Consider the following 23,657-nt stretch of genomic DNA (forward strand, 5'->3'; position numbering starts at 1 on the left):
TTGTTTTATATCCCTTTGGGATACAGACCTAGTGGTGGTATTGCTACATCAAAGGGTATACATGGCTTTGGGTTTTTTTGTTGGTTTGTTTGTTTTCTTTTTGCAGGGGGGAAGGCAGGGCAATTGGGGTTAAGTGACTTGCCCTAGGTCACACAGCTAGTAAGTGTGTCAAGTGTCTGAGGTCAAATTTGAACTCAAGTCCTCCTGACTCCAGGGCGGGTGTGCTACTCACTGCGCCACCTAGCTGCCCCTATACGTGGTTTTATAACCCTTTCAGCATAGTTCCAAATGGCTCTCCAGAATCATTGAATCAGTTCACAACTCCACCAACAATGCATTAAAGTCACATTTCTCCCGTATCCCCTCCAACATTTGCCGTTTACCTTTTCTGTCCTATTAGCCAATCTAAAAGGTATGAGGTGGCACCTCAGAATGCTTTAACTTGCATTTCTCCAATCAATGATGAGTTAGAGCATTTTTTCACATGGCCATAGAGAACTTTGATTACTTCATCTGAAAACTGATCGTATCTTTTGATCATTTGTCAATTGGGAAAAGATGGTTGGATTTTAGCCGGGACTTGAAGGGATTATAAGGCTGGTCTTTACTTGGACCCAGGCAATCATTCAAGGCTAGAAATTAACTGATTTGTAGGAGTTCCCCCCACCCCATTCAACCTCTCATTAATACCTAAATCCACTCCATTTTGCTACAGATTTTCCTCAGTTCCCTAACAGTACTTTGTCTCAGCACTATTTCTGGGACCAGCAGAGAGAGAGACAGACGTCAGATAGATAGATGCAGAGCTAGAATTAGAACTGCTTGAACCCTAGGAAAATTAATTTGGCAATAGGGAAGGGGAGTCTTGGTGATATCATAGAGATTACTTCAATCCCAAGGGCAGCCATGCTGGGAAAAGGGACAGCCTGTCACCCAAGGAGTCCAGTCTCTATCCTTCTGGGCCTGGGGGGAGTCTGAGTGCCTGAGGGAGGGGTACAATGGACCTGGACGATTGGCCCACAGGTGTACCAGTGTCCGATACCAAAGGAACAGGAGGCAAGGTATAGAGATGGCCATAGTTAGGCTCCATGAGAGTAGATATTGATACATTCTTTGTACTTGTATTTCTAGCATCTGGCACAGGGCCTGGCACACAGTAGATATAGTTGACATAGATGAGTGCTTGTTGATTGATTGATCAAGGGGATGAAGTATACCTCCCCCACAGGGGTTGGCAGCCCCATTTGATTTCTGGTAATTATGGCTCAAGATGGATAGACAGATCAGATCAGATAGATAGATAGACAGACAGACAGACAGACAGGTAGGTAGGTACATACATACATAAAAAGGCAAATATTAGATAAAACTGAAACAAACCCACCCTCCTTACCCACATACCCTGTGGGGGAAAAGAAAGTATTTTCTTCACTGTTATGTTCAAGGCTTTAAGTGATCACCAATATCTCTACCTGAAGAAAGTTGTTTACCAATTTTGGAGCATGACTTATAACATATAAGCATTCAGAGAGCCATAACTAGGATGGAACAATCAGGGCTTTGGCTCAGGCTTCTAAATTTAGAGACCTCTGACAATGCTTTCAATCCATCTGCAGCATATCCAACAGCGCTTAGCATATGGTTAGTCAGAGTAATGAGGGGCAGCTGGGTGGTACAGTGAACAGAGCACCAGCCCTAGAGTCAGAAGGACCTGAGTTCAAATCCAACCTCAGACACTCGACGCTAGCTCTGTGACCTTGGGCAAGTCACTTAACCCAATTGCCTTGCCTTCTCCCCTAAAAAAAAAAAAAAGTAATGAGTTCAAATTGGGAGCTACCAGATTCACTCAAATCAAAGTTAGCCCCTCCACTGCCCCACCCTGTTCTGATCCTCTCCTACAGCATCTCTTTTCCTCAACCGTTCCTGCTATTTGCCTAGGTACAAAAATTCTGGAGGACAGCTCTACTTTCTTGCCCAGCATTCTGAATGCCCAGCAGGCAGATTTCTAGAAAGGGGCCCCAGAAACAATTATGCTTTCTCCTGCTTTGTTGCCAGAGGGGGTGCAAAGGAAATCCAAGGCATGTGCCCTGCCCTAGGGGGCTTATAGCCCCAGCTTGCTCAGGGATGTGGCAAAACATAAGAAATGGGTTAGGAAGGAGTGGACAGTCTATATCCTATTACCTGGGCTAACGAGTACAGGAATGTCAGTTTCCAAAGGAAGGAGGAGGAGAAGGAGGGAGGGAAGGAGGTGTGGGGGTGGAGAAGCAGTTCAAGCCTTCAGTGCATTGTCCAAAGGAACCATTCCAGATAAATATCGCCTAGCAACCAGCCCCAGGGCATAATAACCTTCAGGGGACTGTGGAGAAACACAAAGACGTTTTGTTGGTGGCTAACTTTAAGAGCACACGTAGAAATTGTTTACTAATTTAGATGCCAACTTGAATCTGAGCTCAAGTGACTCCCAGAAAAACAGCTTGTGGGGTAATGAGGGGGGAGGGGTGTGGAGCAGAGAGCTCTAGAAGGAGACGTTCAGCTGCCTGCCCTTCTATGGACAGGTAGCTAAACCTGCCCTGCCCTCCCCTTGGGAGGCATAGGAGAAGCAGGGAGTGCCAAGAGTACAGCCTTAGCCTAGAGGACGATGTTGGGTTTGGGGCTTACCCCAAATGGGAGATGGAGATGGAGCTGTAACCAGAGAGAGATCATCGGGACTGTGTCCCAAGACACCAAAATGTGGGTATCTCAGAGCTGGAAGGGACTCTAGAGGTGCCTCAAGTCCGATAAATGCCCTTATTTTACAGATGTGGAAACTGAGGCCCAGAAGGACTGTGTGACTTGCCCAGGGTCGCACGGCTAGAGAGCCTGAGGCAGAATTCAGATTCAGGCCATCCTTGCTCCAAGCCTGAGAGCCTATCCACTGCACCATGTAGTTACACCGAAAGCATTTTTAATTCAGTATCTAGGGGTAGGCGTTCTTTGTAGGGGTTGGGTTTGGGGTCTCTATGACGTTACTGGGATGGGGAGGGAGCTCTCTTCCGAGGCACATGAAAACCTGTTTTGTAACTGACAGAGACTCAGACAGTCTAAATCACTGACCTTGAGCCACACAGCCTACGTGTATCTAGCTTGAACCCAGACCTTCCAGACTCAGAGGCTGGGTTCTCTACCCTCTGGACCACATTGCCTCTCTAGTTCAGAGAAACATTGAGTTAAACTAAGAAGTTTGCCACCCCACGCCTACCCCCATTCCAGCTTTAGGTGTGCCCAGCCAAAGCCCAGCCAGTAACTCAGGATCTTCAAGTCCTTGGTGCACTTTCCAAAGGAACCATTCCAGATAAATACTGCCTAGCAACCAGCTCCAGGCCCCGCCCCCCAAGGGGAGCAGCATCCTCAGGTCTCTGTCTACCCCACCCTCAGAGCAGTGTGTTGGGGTCCTGCTTCCCCAAACACAAAAATTCTTCTTTATGGATTTTTTTTTCGGTGGGGGGACAGGAATGGGTGTAGCTATCTTTTGGAGGTGGCTTCTAAGCAGGGGCCCTTCTGACTATATTCCTGTCACCTTCTAAACTTACCTATTCAGTAGCTTCTTTTTAATAAAATTGATTTTTAACTTTAAAGATGTATTTCCTTCTCTCTCCATCCATGCCCCACATTGAAAAAAAGAAAAGGAAAGCCCTCATACAAACATGCAGAGTCAGGTCAAACAAATTCCCACCTTGGTTGTGCCCCAAAACTGTATTTCTCATTCTATTCCATGAGTCCATTCCTGCTCTGCCAGGAGGTGGGTGGCATAACTAACGATCAGTTCTCTGGAATTATGGGTGGCCATGATATAGATCAGACTTCTCTAATCTTTCAAAGTTGTTTTCCGTTACAATGTTTCATTGTATAAATTGTTCTCCTGGTTCTGCTGACTTTACTCAGTTTTCAATTCATACAAATCTTCCCAGGGTTTTCTAAAGCCATCCCCTTCATCATTTCTTATGGCCCAATGGTATCCCATTACTTTCACTAGAGTTTGTTCAGCCATTCCCCAGTTGATGGGCACTCCCTTGGCTTCCAGGCCTCTCACTTATTTTGCATATCTCTACAAACCGAGAATGCCCTGCTTCCAGAGAGGCATCTTGCTCCTCAATATCTCGGGGTAAAACAAATCATTTTTCACCATCCAGTAAGAATTGTCCCAGCTAAAAGTAGATTTAGATTCCATTTCCTGGAATGCCAGTGGCCCAAGGATGACCTCACATAAAAGGTTTCTAACTTTGGTCAATTGTCATTTTCCTAAGTTGGGATCACTGCACTAGACAGTTGATCAGCATTACTAGAGGAGGCTTGCAGAAGGGGTCAAGGGCACATTCCCTGTGTACCTTTCCTAGGAAATTTTGGAGGTTCCTGGGTTCAGTGTCCTGATCTATAGTAACCTGAGGAGCACCTGGGTTGATCTGTCTGCATTTCAGCCTTCACAAACATCTCGGCAAATTCTAGGTCCTGGAAATTTGAGCTTTGGGGACTAGTCTAATCCTGGCCAGCCTGACATAACTGACAGCATTGTATGTAACTCGGTTTCTTTGCTTTAATCCTACTGGACCTCTCTACACCTTTTGACACTAGCCAAGAGGCAGTAAAGCCTGGTGGAAAAAGCATTGGATTTGGAGGACAGGGTGCGGCGGGGAAGAGAAGGGAAGGGGCATTTTAAGTGCCTACTATGTGCCAGGCACTGTGCCAGCACTTTACAAAATATTATCTCATTTGATCATCAAATTAAATCTGAGAGGCAGGTGCTATTATGATCCCATTTTACATGTGAAGAAATTAAGGCAGATAGGTGAAGTGACTTGCCCAGGGTCACACAACTTGTGACTGAAACCAGATAATAACTCAGTTCTTCCTGACTCCATGTCCCATGCTCTATCCACTGTGCTGCCTAGCCGCCCATATAATTGGCATCCTTTGTAGGAGGAGGGGGAGTAAGCACCTACTATGTGCCAGGCATAGTGCTAAGCACTTTATGACATTATCTGATTTGATCCTTACAGCAACCCTGGGAAGTAGGTGCTGTTATTGACTGTTTTTTTACAGATAAGGAAACCGAGGTAAACACAGGTTAAGTGACTTGTCCATCAGGTCACCCAGCTAGGATGCGTCTGAGGCTCGGTTTGAACTCAGGGCTTCCTGATTGTAGGCTCAGGGCTCTAAGAATGTGCTACCTAGCTGCCATAGATGTTGGCACGGGACCTGGGTTTCAATCCTGGCTCTTCTACTTACCATCTGTGTTGCTTTAGCCAAGTTAATTAACCATTCTGGGCCTTATCGGGACAGATTTCAAAGGTCCTTTCCATGTATGATCTTCGTACCAAACCACTATCCTGCCTAACCGCCTTCATACCTACCATCAACCCACAACCTCATTCTATCCTATGAAGGCCGTTTTCTCTTCTCCTTTGACACCTACCTCCATAGCAAGCTCCCCCAGGACTTCAACTACCACTCACAGGCAAGCAGTATGGTACAGCTAGGTGGTGCCACAGTGCACAGAGTACGGGGTTGGGAATCAGGAAGACTCATCTCCCTGAGTTCAAATCTGGCCTCAGACTGTAGCTATGTGACCCTGGACAAGTCACTTAGCCCTGTTTGCCTCAGTTTCCTTATCTGTAAAATGAGCTGGAGAAGGAAATGGCCAACCACTGCAGTATCTTTGCCAAGAAAACCCCAAATGGGGTCACAAAGAGTCAGACCCAACTGAACAAAAACAACAATAATAGTAAAATAGAAAGACAACAGGGACTCAGTTCAGAAGACCTGGATTCAAATCTCACCTCTGAAACTTCTTACCTGTGTGACATTGGATGAGTCATTTGGCTTCTATGGGATCTCACTTTCCTCACCTCTGGGATTGGGTTGGACTACACAGCCCTTCAAACTCTGGACTCATGAGTCATTCTATCTCCAGTCCTGACGTCTAAACCTACCTCTCAATTTGCTGAAGGGGCATCTCTGCCTGGATGCCCCGCCCGCACTACAGATTCAGTTTATCAAAAATGGAGCATCTTTCTCCAACCATCTAACTTTGCCCAACATTCCTGCTTGAGGCACCGTCATTCACTCAGTCTACCATGATTATAATTTTGAAATTACCTTGGCTCCTTCCCTTTCCATTCTCTTTAATATCCAAACAGTGTCCAGGTCCATTGGATTCTGTCTCCCCAACCTGGAATGCCTGGACTCAGAGCAGTAGGAGAGCTGTTGGTATCATTTTACACATGAGGAAACTTAAAAGAAATGAAGTGATTTGCCAAAGACCAACAATTGAATAATGAGCAGAGACAGGACTGGAACCAGGGCCTCCTGACTCCAAATGTCAGTATTCTTTCAACTGCATGGTGCCACCTTCTTGGGTTTCACATCAGTGCCCTCCTTTCTCTTCCCACTGCCAGCACTCAGCACCAGCCTTCATTACCACCCACTTGGATATTTTCAATAGCTTCTATAGGGAAGCTTCTTCCTCCCCTTCCTTCTGAAGTCCCAATTCCTCCGCCTGGCATTAAGAACTCTCTGGAGTCTGCTGCCACCCTCTCTTTCTGGCCTTCCTTCATCACCTTCCTCACTGCACACTCTCCACTCCAGCCGTAGGCAACTCCCACAAACACAACCTGTTCCCTTTGACTTCCTGCCTTTGCTGCTGCGGCTTCCCATGATGCAATGTTCTTCTATTCTACATTTCATCCACTGAATCCCTCTGTCCTTTAAAGCCCAATGTAAGCATCACCTCCTCCAAGAAGCCTTCACTGATCCTTCTTGTCAATAAGCCATCTTCTCTCTCAGACCTCTCAATTGAACTTCCTTGGTGTATTAAATTTACCTGTGTCGGCATCTGCTCAGCGGAACAATGAAGAGAGCTGGACCTAGAGTCAGGAAGACCCAAGTTCTCCAGCCTCAGATGCTTACTAGCTGTGTGACCCTGGGAAAGTCACTTATCCTCTGCTGCCTTGGTTTCCTCATCTGTAAAATGAGCATCTACTTCGTAGGGTTGTTGTAAGTATCAAATATGATAGTATTTGTAATTTGTAAACCTTCAAATGCTCTACAGAAGCTAGTACCAGACTGCAAATTCCTTGAAGACAGAAACTATGTCTTTTCTAAATTTTGTAAACTCCCTTGTTCTACCCCTGTACTTAATACAGGGCTACCCCTATTATGTGCATGGTCATTGCTGCCTGTCCCCGATGGATTCTGAGGTCTTTGCTTTGACATTAGATTGTTGGCAATGTGAGGGCTGAGGCTGAGACTGTCCTTAGTTTTGTCTTTGTACACTCAGCAGCACCCAGGCACAGTGCCTGGCACATAGTAGGTGTTTCATAAATACATGTGGTTAATTTCTTTCAATGATACCACGCCCTCCCACATTAGTGACCTCTCAGGCAATTTTGCCCTAAAAATAAGAGCTCCCTTTGATATAGCAATGGAAAAATCCAGGAGACAATAATAGGGAGGAAAGGTCCATTCAAAGTCCGTACAAAATGCATACAATATCTAGGAGCCACAAGGGAATGCCCCCTTCTAAGACCCAGATCATCAAGGTGCAAAGAAGCTGGCTGCTTTCACTGCCGAGTTGAGTGGGTGGCACCTTTCCCACTCCTTCAGTGAGGGCAGAAGCTGCCCTGCCTGGAGAAAGGCACCCAGAGGGGCATTTTCTGGGGCATGGGAACCTGAGAGGGAGCCTGACGGGACAGGGACAGTGAGACGACCCTAGAGACTGAGATTTGGGAGGCTTTCCTTACTCAAAGATGGTGACCTCATTACATTTCAGCCAAAGGAATTCGATACAAGCCAGATGTAACTGTAGCCCTGAACCCAAACAATTCTCTGGGTTGGGGCTTTTTCTCCAAAGAACCTTCAAGAGGATCATCTGATGGTCTCAAGAGGAGGAAGAGGAGAAGGAGACAGCACCAAAAGAAAAGTATCTTGATTTTGGAGCTCAAGAGGTTGAATCCTGAAGCCAATTGTTCAGGGTTTCTATGGTTTGTGCCCTAAGAGCTACAGAAGGCATCAGTCCAGGGCCTCCACATTTGGAAAATCTCACACCCCACTTTCTCCTTAGATGTAGAACAGCCTAGGGACACTCCCTCATGCCCAATTGATAAAATGGATGGCTCAGGAAAGGATGGATCAGATTTTCCCCCCACTCTCCAGATATAAAATCTTGGCTGATAAACATCTCTTGGGGAAGTCGATGGTACCCAATGTTCTCTGCCAAAATGACATTGCAAAAGAGGCCAGATGCCTGAAGGGACAATGTATTAACTGCTGCCTCCAGAGCCCTTGGAAGTTTTCCCTTGAAACAGTGGGGTTCCCTCTTCCACAGCCTTTTTCTTTTCTTCTCTCTTCTCCTCCACAATGCTCTGGCAACTGTAAAGGCTGAACACTGTAAGTATCCCAAATCATATTCCCAACCAGGTTTAGCATTTTTATACAAGTTCAGGGGCTTATGAAATCCAGCCCATATTGTTATTGACTCCAGGAGAAGCAATAAATGTGTTCCTGGAATATGAATCAAGGGAATGATAGAATCTCTGGGTTGGATGGGAACCCAGGGGCCATTGAGGCTAAGCTGACCCTGAGCAGCATCCCTTCAAAAGCCCGCTTATCAAGTAGCCACTGGGGAATTCCACAACCTCCAAGCCAGCCCATAGTTCTAAGGGGGATAGTTCTAAGAATTAGGAAGTTTGTTGTGGTTTTTCCCCCGATATCAAGCCCAATTTTGCCTCTTTTCAGCTTCCACCCCTTCCTTGTTGCTTATTCTGCCCTCTTGGGGCTGGGCAGAAGGAGATATCCCTCCTTCACAAATCAACCCTTCAAATACAGGAAGGCTCCTCTCGTATCTACACTGTCTTTCCTCTGCAGGCTAAACATCTCCAGTCCCTTTGCCTAATCCTATAAGGTTTTCCCCCAGCACTCTTGCCATCCTGATCAACCTTTTCCAGATGCTCCCCAGCATATCAATATCCTTCCAAAAATGTGGTGCCCCAAATCGAACCTGGTTCTCTATCTGCAATCTGATGGGGCAGGAAAGGGGAAAGTTCTCCCTTTCCTCCTCCCAGACACTGCACCTCTCTTTAGGTGGAACACTACCTTCAGCATACACTGACAACATGGAGTCCTTCAAAGCCCCAAATTGATAGCAACTCTTGATCCCTAGCCAAGTGTCTCCTCTTGTGGAGTTGCTGTGGTCAACCCAAAAGAGGAACTTAACCTTTATCTCCATTAAATTTCATTTCTCTAGATGCTACAGCCTGTTAAGATCTTTTTTTTTAATCAAGTCCTCATTTAGAAGAGAAAACTGAATCAGAGTAGAATTCAGGCTTCTCTCTATCCTGTATGATCAACATCCCATCTGCCACCATACTGACAACTCTTCTTGCCTTTGTCATAGCTTCAAAATGGGCTTTTGGTTGTCCTTGGCCACCTCTGCAAGCCTGAGAACTAGCGCTCCTGGTGTAGGACCAATTATCCTCATGAATTACCCTTGCTTCCCTCTTATGTCCTTCAAAATTGAGTACTTGGGCAGCTACATGTTACAGAGGAAAGGAGGCTGATCTTGGGGTCAGGAAGGTCTGAATTTTAATTCTGGCTCAGCTGCTTACTAGCTGTAACTTGACTTTTCTCAGACTCAGTTTCTTCGTCTGTAAAATGAGGTGAGTTGAATTTGATGATGTCCCTCTCTCTCTCCTTCCAGATCTAAATCTAAGATCCTGGGATGTGTTCCTTGGGCATATGCAGTTATCTTTACAGAGTTTCCATTTTTCCTCCTCATCAGAATAATTTCTGCTTGGGGCTCCAAATTTCATTCTTCCAATTCGTCCTGGGCCAGCTTCTCCAGAAATATTGTTGGATCCTACCCATGCTTTCTATGAATCATTGGAAATCCATGCTCCTCAAGTCTAGAGTGAGTGTCAGCCTATGGCCACTTCTCCTCTCCTCTCAATTTCACGGACTCTGTGATGGAGCAGAGGCTCATTCCCAAGGTCCTGGCATTTTTATTTCAACAGCCAATTCATTCCCAAAATATCAAGGTCATGGTCACTTCCACCTTTTGAGGAAATAATTATCAGTAAATCAAGTTACAGATTTATCAGTGGTTCTGCTTTTGGGGGAAAAGGGGGAGGGGGAAGAGAGATAAGAAGAGAAAGTAGAGAGAAGGGGGGAGAGAGAAAAAGAGAGAGAAAGAAAAAGAAAAAAGGAGAGAGAAAGAAAAGGAGAGAGAAGGAAAAAGAAAGAGGAAGGAGAGAAGAGAGAGAAACAAAAAGGAGAGAAAGAGAGAAGAGAGAGAAAGAGGAGAGACAGAGGAGAAAGAGAAAGGAGAGAAAGGGAGGGACAGAGAGAGAAAGAGAAGGGGAGGGACAGAGAGAGAAAGGAGAGAAGGGGAGGGACAGAGAGAAAGAAGAAAGAAAAAGAGAGGAGAGGAAGTGGAGAGAGAGAAGAGAGAAAAAGAGAGAGAGAATGGAGAGAGGTGAGAGAGACAGAGAAAGAGCAGAGAAAGTGGAGAAAGTGGAGTGAAGAGACAGAGAGAGAGAGAGAGAGAGAGAGAGAGAGAGAGAGAGAGAGTTACAGCAAATGTCTAGAAAGTTGCCAGCCATGCCAATTTTGTGGCATTTCCCAAACAAACCTAATTTCCCCTCTTCTGTCCAGACAGTCTGTAGTATATGTCCCTAACCACGTACTTTTTGTTTCTCCTATACTTCATACTCATTCTCAAATGTTCTCCAATATGTTCTATCCTCCATCCCTTTCATGTTCCCAGATTTCTCTATATGAATGTATTTTCTTAATATAAAATTCTACTCTACCTACCTTCTCTATTGTTCTGTTTGATCAAGGAATTCCCTTTCTGCAGCCATATTCTAGCTCTCTGTCCTTTCCCACCAAGACTCAATGATAGCTATGATGTCAGATTTTCCTGCTTCACTTAAGATCTTTAAATATATCCTTTAACTAATTACCCATACTTCATTTTTCTAAATTTCATTTTATTTTTTCAGTTAACATACATTTATTTTCCGTCCCATCATCACATCCCCAACTAATAGGGGAAAAAAAGAAAAACAAAACCCCTTTGACAAGTATACATAGTCAAACCAAATAAATTCCCACAATGGCCATGTCCAAAAACATCTGTCTTATTTTGCTTCTTGATTCCATCACTTCTCTATCAAGTCAACAAACGTTTTTGAAGTGCCTACTATGTTCCAAGCACTGTGCTAAGTGATGCTGGAAATGGGTAGCAGATTTCATTGTCAGTCCTCTGGGACTGAGATCGGACATTGCATTGATCGGAGTTCTTAAGTCTTTCACTCTTGTTTATTTTTACAATGTTTTCATTATTGTATCAATTGTTCTCCAAGCCCTGCTACTTCATCCATTCATACATGTCTTTACAAATTTCTCTGAAATCATCTAATAGTTTTCATGGTATAAGAGTGTTCCATCACATTCATAGACCACCAACTATTTGTTTTTCCATACTTTATACATTTGTATCTAGATATCCAGGGACCACCAAGGATCTAATTCTCTCATGATATTATGTCCTGTAAGCTAATAGTCTTCTATTTTCTATTCTTTGTCCAATGTTATATCTACTCTTCTCAATTCCCCCCTCCCATTCCTTCTTAGTTTAAAGCCATCTTGATCAGATTCTCTAGTCTCTAGATAAAGATTTTAAACAGACCTCTTTATGAATACTCCATCCTGAGCTAAGAGCCTATAATTTAGGCCATGGTCTAGAAATCCAAATCCAATTCTTAGACATCTGTTTACTACCCAAATCTGCCTGCCTCTTCTGAATGTCCTACCTTCAACTGGCATAAGGAAAGAAAGGCTCTGTCCTGGACCCTCTTCTCTTCTCTCTCTAATATTTTATTTGTGGCCTCATTAGCACCAATGAACTAAGTATATTCTCTAAGCAAATGATTCTTGAACCTATTTATCCAATGTTAACCTCTCTCCTGACCTCCATTCTCATGGTTACAGCTAATTTTTTGACATCTCAAACTATGTCCCATAGACATCCTAAATTTTACAAGTCCAAAATTGAACTTCTCAAACCCTCTCCTCTTCCTAACTTTCCTGTCAATGTCAAGGGCACCACTAATCCTCACCGTCACCCAGGCTCACAATCCAGGTGTTATCTTCAATTCTCATTCTCATTCTCTCTCTCTCTCTCTCTCTCTCTCTCTCTCTCTCTCTCTCTCTCTCTCTCTTTCTCTCTCTCTCCAGTCAATTTCCTGGTCATACTGATTCTACCTTTGTAACATCTCTCACATACAGCCCCTTCTCTCCTCTTTCATGACTACCACACTTGGTGAGCCCCACAACGCCATAAGTCTCTCACTGATACAGTCCTCCCCTCAGATGTCAAATTGATCTTCCTAAAGCTCAAATATGACCATGTCACCTGTACTCTTCTTTAAACACCAGTGACTCCCTATTGCCTACAGCCACAATTACAAAACCCTCTATTTGACTTTTAAAGTCCTTTATGAAGGGCTAGCCCCCTCCTACCTTTCCAGTCTTCTTATACCTTGCTCTCTTCCATTTACTCTCTGACCTAGTGATCCCACTGACCTACCAGCAGTTCTTCATACAAGAGACTCCACCTCCCAGCTCCAGGCACTTGCACTGGCTGTTCCCCATGCCTGGGATGCACTCCAGCCTCACCTCCACCTCTCAGTTTCCCTGACTACCTTTAGATAAAATCCCTCCTTCTCCAGGAAGCCTTCCTGAGCCCCCTTAATTCTAATACCTTCCTTCTGTTGATTATCTCCAATTTATCCTGTCTATAGCTTATTTATACATAGTTGTTTGCATATCATCCTCTTCCCCATAAGAGTGAGCTTCTTGAAGTCAGAGACTATCTTTTGACTTTCCTTGTATCTCCAGTGCTTAGTACAGTGCCTGGCACATAGTAGGTGTTTTATAAATACTTCTTAACTTGGCCTACCTGCAAACCGAAAAGCTCCAGTGTTTTGGCCAAACCAGGACTTCCTCAATGGATATAGTGATGCTAGCTAATCCCTCCTCCATGAAACAGACTTTCAAGTACTAGAAGACATCTATCTGTCTGTCATGTGTCTCCTAAGTCTTCTTTCCTCCATATGAAATATACCTCCCCAGTGTCTTTACTTGATTCTTACATGGCATGAACCTGAGGCCCTTCACCAGCACAGAATGATAGACTTTGAACTAGATTGGACCCTAGAGGTCATATAGACCAACCCTTTCATCTTAGTACTGAGGGAACTAAAATGCAGAGAGCTTAAGTTTAGCTTGCCCAGGCTCACATGGGCAAGAAATGGCCAAGCCAAGACTGGAACCGATTGTCTACACAGGTTGCTGCTGTTTCTATTTTTGCCAAGCTACCTTCTAATTTCCCATTGAATGAACAGTCATGGAGCTGTTCCATCAGTAGATGTATCTTAGACAGACTAGAGCCACAAATGGGCCCAGAATTGAACAGAAAGAAGAGTGGGATGGATTTATTTTTCCAGACTGGACTGGTTATTTCATTGGTCTAGAGAATTTCCAGTGAGTAAACTCTCTGTTGATGCAGATTGGCACTTGCTCTGAAGCTCATAATCTCAGAGTTGCATGAGCACTGAAAAGTTAAATGACCTGCCCACAGTCACACAGATAGTATGTGTCAGTGGTGGGATTGAAGCAAGGTCTTCCTGATTTTAAAGACCAATGACATCACAGGTGATATCTTGACTTGTTCATCAATTGGATTTAAGTGAGGCAGAGTTGCATAAAGTCATCAGCCTCACACCCTCTTTCAAAGTCCTTGAAGACCCTTCTGGTCTACTATATGGTAGAATAGAAGGAATGCTGACTTTGGAGTCAAAGATTATTGGTCAGTTGTTTTCAGTCATGTCTGACTCTTCCTTCTTCAGCACATTTTACAATGAGAAGTTGAGGCAAACAGAGTTGAGTGACTTGCCCAAGATCATGCAGCTAGTAAGTGTCTGAGGCCAGATTTGAACTCACAAAGATAAGTCTTCTTGACTCCAATCTCAGCACTGTATCCACTCCACCACCTTGCTGCTCTCTGGGGTCAGAGGACCTAGATTCAAATCCTGATTCTACTATTTATTCATTGTGTGAGCTTCAACAAATCACTTGACCTCTCTTGGCCTCAGTTTGCCTAATTTACCTAATCTACAAAATGTGGGAGTTGAGTTAGATGACTTCCAACTACGGTAGCTTTCAGCTCTGTATCTACAATACCATGCTTCTCGTGAGTAAATGTCTCTTTCACTTTCTGGATATAAATCTACCATACACAGTTCTTCCTTTCAAAGCCAGAAATGCTCAGTAGCATCCATGTTTGTTTGAAGAGGCTTCTCCCCATTGGTATAGTGAGTGATCAAAATTCTGAGTGGAAAGGAGGTCATCTAGTCCAATCCATAACCAAGTAAGAAGGCCCTTCCAGGGCCATTTGGAAAATGCAAAATAAGACTGGGGGTGGGAAGAGGCCCTGCTTAGGCACTATCATCACCTAGAGAGAAGGAAAACATAGGCAAGGTGGCAAGCATCTATCTTCCTAGCTTCTGTCTCTACCATGTTTTCTACTGTGTCTTTTACCCTCTCCATTCAACCCAACGGTTATTTATAAAGTACCAATTGTATGCAAGGCATGATGTTAGGCTCCAATAATAAAGACTAGAGGAGGAAAGGAGGAGGGAAGGGAGAGAGAGAAAGAGAGAGAGAGAGAGAGAGAGAGAGAGATCAACATAGACATAGACATAGACATAGACATAGATATGAAGTAGTCCCTGCCCTGATGGACCTTACATTCTTAAAAACAAAACAAAACTTTCACTGATTCCTTTTGTTTTTATATTACATTATATTATATTATTTATCTCTTTCCCCAACCCTTCCCACTTCTGGCCCCAGGGATCCTTCTCTTATAACAAAGGAAAACAATTAAGGAAAAGCAACCAACATAGTAACTAAACCTAAGGGTCTATGCCACATTCCATACTCATAGCACCCCACCTCTGAAACGAGGGCAATGCATTCCTCACCTATTCTAGGGGGCCAAGATAAACCATTACAATAACATAGCATTTGGTTTGATTGTTCTTCTCATTTACAATATTATAGTCAATTTGTATATTGTTTTCCTAGATCTGTTTGCATCGGGCTGCATTAGTTCATAAAGTCTTTCCCATGTTTCTCTGAATTTTTCATATTTACAGGCAAAATAATAATCTCTTATATTGTTTTACCACCATTGGTTCAGTCATTCCTCAATCCATTGGCACCCACTTCATTTCCAGTTCTTTGTCATGAATATCTTGGCATGGACGGGACTTTCTTTCTGATTTTGACCAAGGAACTTCGATCCTGCTAGGATGTGCAAACTGGCATTTTAAGTAGCATGTTCAATCGATAGAGTTGTGTATTTTTTGCCAAATGGACGCGTCTAGATTTGGAAGGTTTAGCTGAAGTGAGTTCTCCAGGTTGCTGCTGTGTGCTGAATACAACAGCCAGAGATCCCTGACTAGAGTCACCTTGCTCCTGTTTGGTCTCTTACGATCTTTCAACTTCTGGGCCGTCAAGCCCCATAGGAACACTGAGGCATTGAACATTGATGGGTGGCTCCCATCAATGACCTGCTGAAATGAAGCCGTGTGTGAAGCCTGCTCTGTGGGAGCAGTGACATCCTTGGGGCCCTGAGAGGGGGGAAGAACTTTGCCACAGGATTCCCTTGTTCTCCAGGCAGTAGGGCAACTATCGTATGACCTTGGCCACGTAACTTGGACCAGCTTCCCTGGCTTCAGGTTCCTCGGCTGTAACCTGAGTGGGCTGTTCTACATACGCTCTGAGATCCCTTCTGACTTGGGATCAGTGGCCCTGTGATTCTCTGGGTACAGCCTGACATCTTTTAAAAAATAATTTTTATTACTATCTTTTTTCTTTGCATCACCTTCATTTTCCGAAGTAGCCCTCCCTCCTCTCCTTCTCAAAGAGCCATCTCTGGATGGAGCTGAACAGTGGAAGGATTAGTCAGGGCCTGCAGGATTCAAGAAGACCCTGCATGTCTCCCCTCAAACGGCCCCCCATCCTCCTCCTCCCACAGCCTGCAGCACACCGATACACGTGTGCACACATGTGCATGCACACACACGTGCATGTATACACACGCGTACGCACACACACAGACACACACAAGAACAATTCATCTATTTTATTTTTCTTTCTCTATTTTTGCAGAAAGAATATTCTCCTCAGTCCAGGTTTCACAATGAAAATGGGAAACACAGTATGAATGGCTCAGGTAAGTCAGAAACAAAGCCATCTAGAGTTACCCAGGGCAGCGAGCCCAGGAGAGTGACCTTGTTCTCCCCAGCTCAGAGGTTTAATCCCTTGGAAGGCACCCGAGAAGAGTGCATGACCTTTCAAAATGGGCCTTGTCTGAGATCCCCTTTGGCTCCCCGCTTGATTTAGGGCCTGTTTTTTTTTTTCAATTTCAGAGCCTGAGATGGGTAAGTTCAGTCTGAGATTTTATTCAAAACTTCTATTGTGATATAATGCGATTTAAGAAATGCAGAGAAAACTTTCCTCTTTTATAGGAATAGGTGCTGGATTTCATTGGTATGAGGAAACTGCCAGGCAAGGAAAGTCTTTCTACCAATGCAAGTCAGTGCCTTCTGGACAATTTAGGATCTTAGATAGTTGCTTAGAGCACTGGGAGATTGATTAAGTGATTGGCACAGGGTCAAATAGCCAATATCAGTCTGAGGCAGGATTTGAACCCTGGACTTCCTGACTTCAAGGCTAGCTCTCTGTCTTCTGTACCAGGCTGCCTTCTCTCTGCCTCTGTCTCTACTCTCTGGCTCTCTCTATCTCTCCTTTTCTATCTCTGTCTCTCTCTGTCTGTGTGTGTCTCTGTCTCTGTCCATCTCTATCTTGTCTCTGTCTGTCTGTCTCTGTCTCTCTCTTCTCCCCCTAACCTTCTTTCTGTCTCTCCATCTTTCTGTTTCTCTCTCTCTCTCTCTATCTATCTATCTATCTGCGTGTGTGTATCACTCTCTGTCTCTCTCTGTCTCTCTATATGTATCTTTCTCTGTCTCTCTGTCTCTCTGTCTCTCTCTCTGTCTCTGTCTCTATGTGTATCACCATCTCTGCCTGTCTGTTTCTGTCTCTTTGTCTCTCTGTCACTCTGTCTCTCTCTGTCTCTCTGTCTCTCTCTCTCTCTCTCTCTGTCTGTCTCTCTCTCTCTCTTCCCCTCTCTCTGCCTCTGTGTGTATGTATCACTCTCTGTCTCTGTCTCTCTGTCTCTGTGTCTCTGTCTCTGCCTCTCTGTCTCTCTATCTCTGTCTCTCTCTCTCTCTCTCTCTCTCTCTCTCTCTCTCTCTCTCTCTCTCTGTCTCTCTCTCTCTCTCTCTCTCTTCCCCTCTCTCTGCCTCTGTGTGTATGTATCACTCTCTGTCTCTGTCTCTCTGTCTCTGTGTCTCTGTCTCTGCCTCTCTGTCTCTCTATCTCTCTCTGTCTCTCTATGTCTCTCTCTCTGTCTCTCTCTCTTCCCCTCTCTCTGCCTCTGTGTGTATGTATCTCTCTCTGTCTCTGTCTCTCTCTGTCTCTGTGTCTCTGTCTCTGCCTCTCTGTCTCTCTATGTCTCTCTCTCTGTCTCTCTCTCTGTCTGTCTCTCTCTCTCTCTGCCTCTGTGTGTGTATGTATCACTCTCTGTCTCTCTCTCTGTCTCTCTCTCTCTCTCTCTCTCTTTTCTCTCTCTCTGTCTCTCAACATGAATGCTTAGAGTCAGATTAAGATGATCACTGGTCTATACAGTTAATCCAGTTTTTTCTGTGCTTCTCCTGGTACCATCTTCCATCTCAAGCTAAAGTTCAGTGTCTTTCTTGGTGTTCCTCCCACGGACTGCTTGACAGCTTTTCCTCTAATCCCAGCTTCCCAGCTGTCTACACTAATGATCTGAGGACTTCACTGTCCAAGGGGTCATTGGGACAAGATGTTTGTATTTTCTTTTCCTCCTGGTTTTCAAGCCTTACAACTGCCTCTCTCTTCTCATCAAGAACTGTTTGTGATATAGTAGAAAGAAAACCTGGATTCAAATCCAGCTCTGCCCCTTCCTGCCATGTGCCCCTGGCCAAGGCTCTTCTCCTCTCTGGGCCTAAGTTTCCTCCTCTAAAATGAGAAGGCTGTACTAGACTATCACTATGGCCCCTTCCTGTTCTGAGCCAATGGTGCCACAATCCTATTTTGTTCTTCGTAGCTTTTTGGCTTCTCTTTTAACTTTCTGATCTCTTTTCTGCTCATTACCAAATTTTAAGTATTGTATCATGTCCAGACTACATACATTGCTCTTCCAAAAAAAGATTTAATGTCTTACTTGAATGCTGGTAAATGTTTAACCACCAAATCTCTGGAGGAAAAAACTGTGCACATGACATATATTTAAATGAAATCTGCATTGTTAACATTTTCCCCATCACTTTCTTAAGTCTGAACAACCAACAAATGAATAAATGAAGCCCTGGTGTGTAGCATTGGCTGATCCAAGATGTAAATAAACACTCACGCTGAAAATTTAACAATCAGTTCTCCACACCAAAAATTTAACAACCTGTTCTCTAGAGCCAGTACAATCTGGTGCCAGCCCAAAGGACAGAGAAGGACAACCACCAGCTACCTTGATAGTGGGCCCATTTCCTCCAAGGACTCTTAACAATAAAGTTAGTGTGCTCTCTGTGAGGGGCAAGTTCTTTGTCTTTTCTCTTTCTACTTGCTAAGACATCACTGACGTTCCCAAGATTCAGAAGTGCTTGACTGAGGTTCACGCCCTCCCTAAAATAGCTTTTGTTGCTCCCCAGCCATCCCACCATCATGAATTCCAAGGTCATAGAATAACTTGAAGGAAATCTGAATTTCTCTGAGCACTTAACTTGCACCATAGCTCTTGCCGAAAGCTACAGAAGGGAGATAGAAAAGTAAAGAGAAAATATATAAAAGCTATTACAAAGTCATTATGATGAAGGATTGGAGTAGAGGAGATTTGGGGGAAGGAGGTACCTGCACCAGGTTATGGTGAAGGTGAAGAATGGGTTAGGAGGATGAGGCAAAGAGAGAGGTAGAGAGGCCCTTGACATTGAAGACAGACATTTCAGAGTGCAGGATTGTGGCGGTCGTGCAAGTGGCGGGGATGGTGAGACTGAGGATGTGACCCCAGATGTGAAGTTTATAAGCCAGTTACCTACATGACATCTACCTCCCAGCATTGTGGTAAGGAGGGAATAACATGTAAAGGGCAATGTAAACCTTAAAATAAGCTACACAAATATGTGTGTGTGTGTGTGTGTGTGTATATATATATATATATATGTATATATATATATATATATATGTATGTATACACACAGGTATATAGCCGTATAAGCTATAGAAATGCTAGTTACATTACTGAGACATGAGAGATCATGACCTAAAGGATAGTAGAGAAGGAAGAGAAGAAGAAGGAGAAGAAGAAGAAGAAGAAGAAGAAGAAGAAGAAGAAGAGGAGGAGGAGGAGGAGGAGGAGGAAGAGGAGGAGGAGGAAGAGGAAAGAAGAGGAAAAGGAAAAGGAAAGAAGAAGAAGAGGAGGAGGAAGAAGAAGATGAAGAAGAGGGAAGAAGAAGAAGAAGAAGAAGAAGAAGAAGAAGAAGAAGAAGAAGAAGAAGAGGAAGAGGAAGAGGGAAGAAGAAGAAGAAGAAGAGAAAGAGGAAAGAAGAAGAAGAAGAAGAAGAAGAAGAAGAAGAAGAAGAAGAAGAAGAAGAAAGAAGAAGAAGAGAAAGTAAGAGGGAAGAAGAAGAAGAAGAAGAAGAAGAAGAAGAAGAAGAAGAATAGCATTTCTGTAGCACCTACCACGTGCCAGGCACTGTACTAAGTGCTTACAATCATTATCTCATTTGATCCTCCCAACAACCCTGGGAGGTGGGTGTTATTATTATCTCTATTTTACAGTTGAGGAAACTGAGGCAGACAGGTTAAGTGACTCACCCAGGGTCACGCAGCCAGTGACTGAGCTCCTGTCTTCCTGACTCCACACAGGGCCTTCTGTCTGCTGTGCTACCAGTGCATTATCAACCTCATCATCACCACTGTCATCATCATCTATTATTATTATTACAATATATTATAATATATCATAACAGCTAATGTTTTAAAGGCACTTTAAGGATTTACAAATGGTTTTACATATGTGATCTCATTTTCCCCCCACAATAACTCTGGGAGGTGGGTGCTATAATATGCCTATTTTGCAGTTGAGGAAACTGAGGCTCAGAGAGTGTAAACGGCTTGCTGGGGCCCACCCAGCCAGCAAGTGTCTGAGGCAGGATTAGAACTCAGGTCTTCTATTTCCCAGTCCAGTGCTCGATCCGCTGTGACAAACCTTCCTGCTTCAGTAAAGATTTGGAGCAGGTGGTAAAGATGGGGGGTTGAGCCCCCAGAGCAGAGAGGTTCTTGGGTGAGAGGGGCAGGGGAGAGTTTGGAAGCAGATGGAAAGAGCAGGGAGAATGCCTGGGACTCTTCCTGCTCAGTGTTCCGGGAGGGAAAGAGAAGAACACCCAATGCTGGAGAGGGCAGCAAGGGGTGCAGCCTGCCCTGGGGAGCCAGGTTTCCATGAACCCAAGAAGACAGAAAGAGGGTAAAGTGGAGAGCTGTGAGATCAAGGGCAGCTTGTTGTTGGAGGCAGGGTCTTCTCCTCTCTCTTCTTGGGACCAAGTTGTTCTTTGTAATTTTACACCATTCACTGAAGTCCACTCCCAGCTTTGCAAAGGTGGGAGAAGAGGCAGTCAGGGTCTGGGGCCAGAGCCTTGCATATGTTGTCAGATTTGGGGATGTATCGATCTGCTTTGCTGAGAATTTTCTTGTTCTTACTCTTCCTTTTAAAAGATTCTTTGTTATAAAGAATCTCTGGGAGGAGAAAAGGGAAGAGAAACAGGGAAATGTAGGCAATGTCCCAGAAAGACACCAGTACAATTAATCTTCAAAAATGATAGAGAGGGGATCCAGCAGAACTCGACAGACTGATGACTGTTTGTCCTTCTGGCGTGGGGTGGGGCTGGCCACCCTCACTTCCTGGAATGGTTGGCTTGCCTGGCTAATTCCAAAGAAATGAAGTGCTGCCGTTTAACATGATTCCCCCATTTGTCAGAGCTCCTCTCTCACCATTGTGTATAGATATATATGTACGCACGCATGTATGTATGTATGTATGTATACATATGTTAGTTTATAGCTATTGTCTCCCCAAAAGTAAACTCTTTGAAGGTAGGGAGTTGGGACAGTGGACAGGGGCTCAAGTTGGAGCCTAAGGACCTGAGGTCAAGACCTGCCTCTGCCAATTACCTACTTGTGTGACCTTAGACAAGCCCTATGTCTTTCTGGGCCTCAGTTTCCTCCCTGGTCCAATGAATTGGGCTACCTGGCTTCTAAGTCCCTTCTGGCCGTGGATGTATGACGCCCTGTGAAGGGAGGCAGGTATTCCAAGAAGTGAAGCGAGAACATTCCAGAATAAAAGCAACCTATGCCAAGGCAAGGAGGTAGAAGATAGAACCATCCATTGGCCATTTTGACAGGTATATGGGTTCCATTATAGGGAGGAATATGATTCAAATGCCAAACAGAAGAGTTTGTGTTTTATCTGAAGACAATAGGAAACCACTGATGCCTCCTGAGCAAAGTTCTGATATGGTCGGGCTCTTGCTTTAATGATATCAGTTTGGCAGTTCCATGGCTGGAATCCAGAAGATCCTAGTTTTCCCACCCCTCCCCCCCAAACTCTGGCCCCAGAGAAATAGAAAATACTTTCTAGCTACATGATCTTGAGCAAGCCAGTCAACTCTCTGGGCCTCAGTTTCTTCATCTGTAAAATAAGGTGGTTGGGTCTGATGGCCTCTAAGTTCCTTTTTGGTTCTATATCTACGACCCTTAAACCCTTAAGATCTATGAGGAAAGACTGCCAGCTTTCCCAAAGCAGCTACCACACTCTGAGGAGCCCCAATATGGCAGCCAGGGTTTAGATTTACAACCAGCTAATTAAGATGCTCAGGCTACCGCCCATTCAAGGGTGAATTGGAGAAATGGCCTTTCTGGGACATGAAAAGAGTTCTTTAAGCAGATCTCCCTGGCCTGAGTGCTTTCCAGACTTTGTCATTGTAAGAGGGGTTCATGAAGTCATCTGGCCATGTGCACTCATGAAGAACCCCTGAGTGTCCCAAGCTGGTCTTGGAATCATAGAGCTCAAAGGATCTACAGGGTCCAGCCTCCTATAAGGAACAAAGACCTAGAGACACAAGATGGCTGTGTATCCCATGCTGGGTTGAGTGGCTGACCTAGGATAATAGATGCTCCTGGAGGGCAGGGGCCATTTGTTTTATGTCCTTAATGCCTAGTACAACGCCCAGGATCAGTCAGTCAACAAGCATTTATTAAATTCGTACTATGTGCCAGGCACTATGCTAAGTGTTGGAAATACAAATTCAAGAAGGAAGATAGTCCCTGCCCTAAGGAAGCTCACATTCTAACGGGCATACCATAGGGGCTTATAAATGTTGAATTGTTATTTGATATGTGGGCCCTGTTCTTGAGAAGAAGCCTTCCCAGGGGCATGACCCTGATGATTGGGAAGAAAGCTTCTTGACTCTCTACCAAGCTACTAAGGGCTCTCAGCTTCAGAATGCCCTACAAAACTCTCAAAGTTCTGACCTTGAGGAGGAAGGGGACAACCTGGGAAATAGTTGTTCCATTTACTATGGCTCCAGGCAGAAGCGCCTCCTTCACTCCTGAGGCACCAATAATTCAATTCAACCAAAGTGCATTAACTGCCAGGCCGAGTGCTAGGTTGGGGGGCGGGGTGGAGAGATACAAAGACAAGAGATGAAACCATCCCGTCCTCAAGGAGCTTACGTTGTACTTACATTGTACTGGCTGTGAAGTTTGGATGTCAAATGACTTTATCTTGCCTGCCCTGCCCCCACTCAATCATCAACAACAGCATTTATTAAGCACCTACTATGTGCCAGCATTATGCTAGCTATGGGGCTATAGAAGAAGGAAGAAAGGAAGGAAGGAAGGAAGGAAGGAAGGAAGGAAGGAAGGAAGGAAGGAAGGAAGGAAGGAAGGAAGGAAGGAGGGAAGGAGAGAAGGGAGGAGGGAAGAAGGAGGAAGGAAGGAAGGAAGGAAGAGGAGGAAGGAAGAAAGAAAGAAGGAAAGAAGGAAGGAAGGAAGGAAGGAAGGAAGGAAGGAAGGAAGGAGAAGGAAGGAAGGAAGGAAGGAAGGGGCCCTGTTCTCAAGAAGCTTCCACTCGGAATCTTTGGGGAGATAATAACAGCTAGCACTTAGCATTTAAGGTTTGCAAAGTTATATGTTATCTGTTTGATCCTCACAACAGACCTGTGATGCAAGTGCCATTATTCCCCATTTTACAAATGAGAAATGAGCTAAGAGGTTAAGTGACTTGCCCAGGGTCACACAGCTGAACTACATGTACACAAAGAGCATGTATTTAAAAACAAGATACTTGTATCTATTTACATCAACACAAACTCCACCCAGCGAGCCATCAGCTACCACAGACAGCAGAGACAGCCAGGAGGTGT

The 23,657-nt window shown here is 44.5% G+C and overlaps 1 protein-coding gene across 1 annotated transcript in view; it reads left to right on the forward strand.

Annotated features, from left to right (window-relative positions):
- Positions 1 to 23,657, forward strand: part of FAM107A (family with sequence similarity 107 member A) — a 132,533-nt gene that overhangs the window by 66,315 nt on the left and 42,561 nt on the right. The window contains exon 2 of the mRNA XM_036739167.1: positions 16,273 to 16,336. Within this exon, the coding sequence (XP_036595062.1) occupies positions 16,273 to 16,336 (64 nt within the window). The remainder of the gene's footprint in view (positions 1 to 16,272; positions 16,337 to 23,657) is intronic.

This window comes from Trichosurus vulpecula, chromosome 9 (genome assembly GCF_011100635.1).
Source record: "Trichosurus vulpecula isolate mTriVul1 chromosome 9, mTriVul1.pri, whole genome shotgun sequence".
Lineage (NCBI taxonomy): Eukaryota > Metazoa > Chordata > Mammalia > Diprotodontia > Phalangeridae > Trichosurus > Trichosurus vulpecula.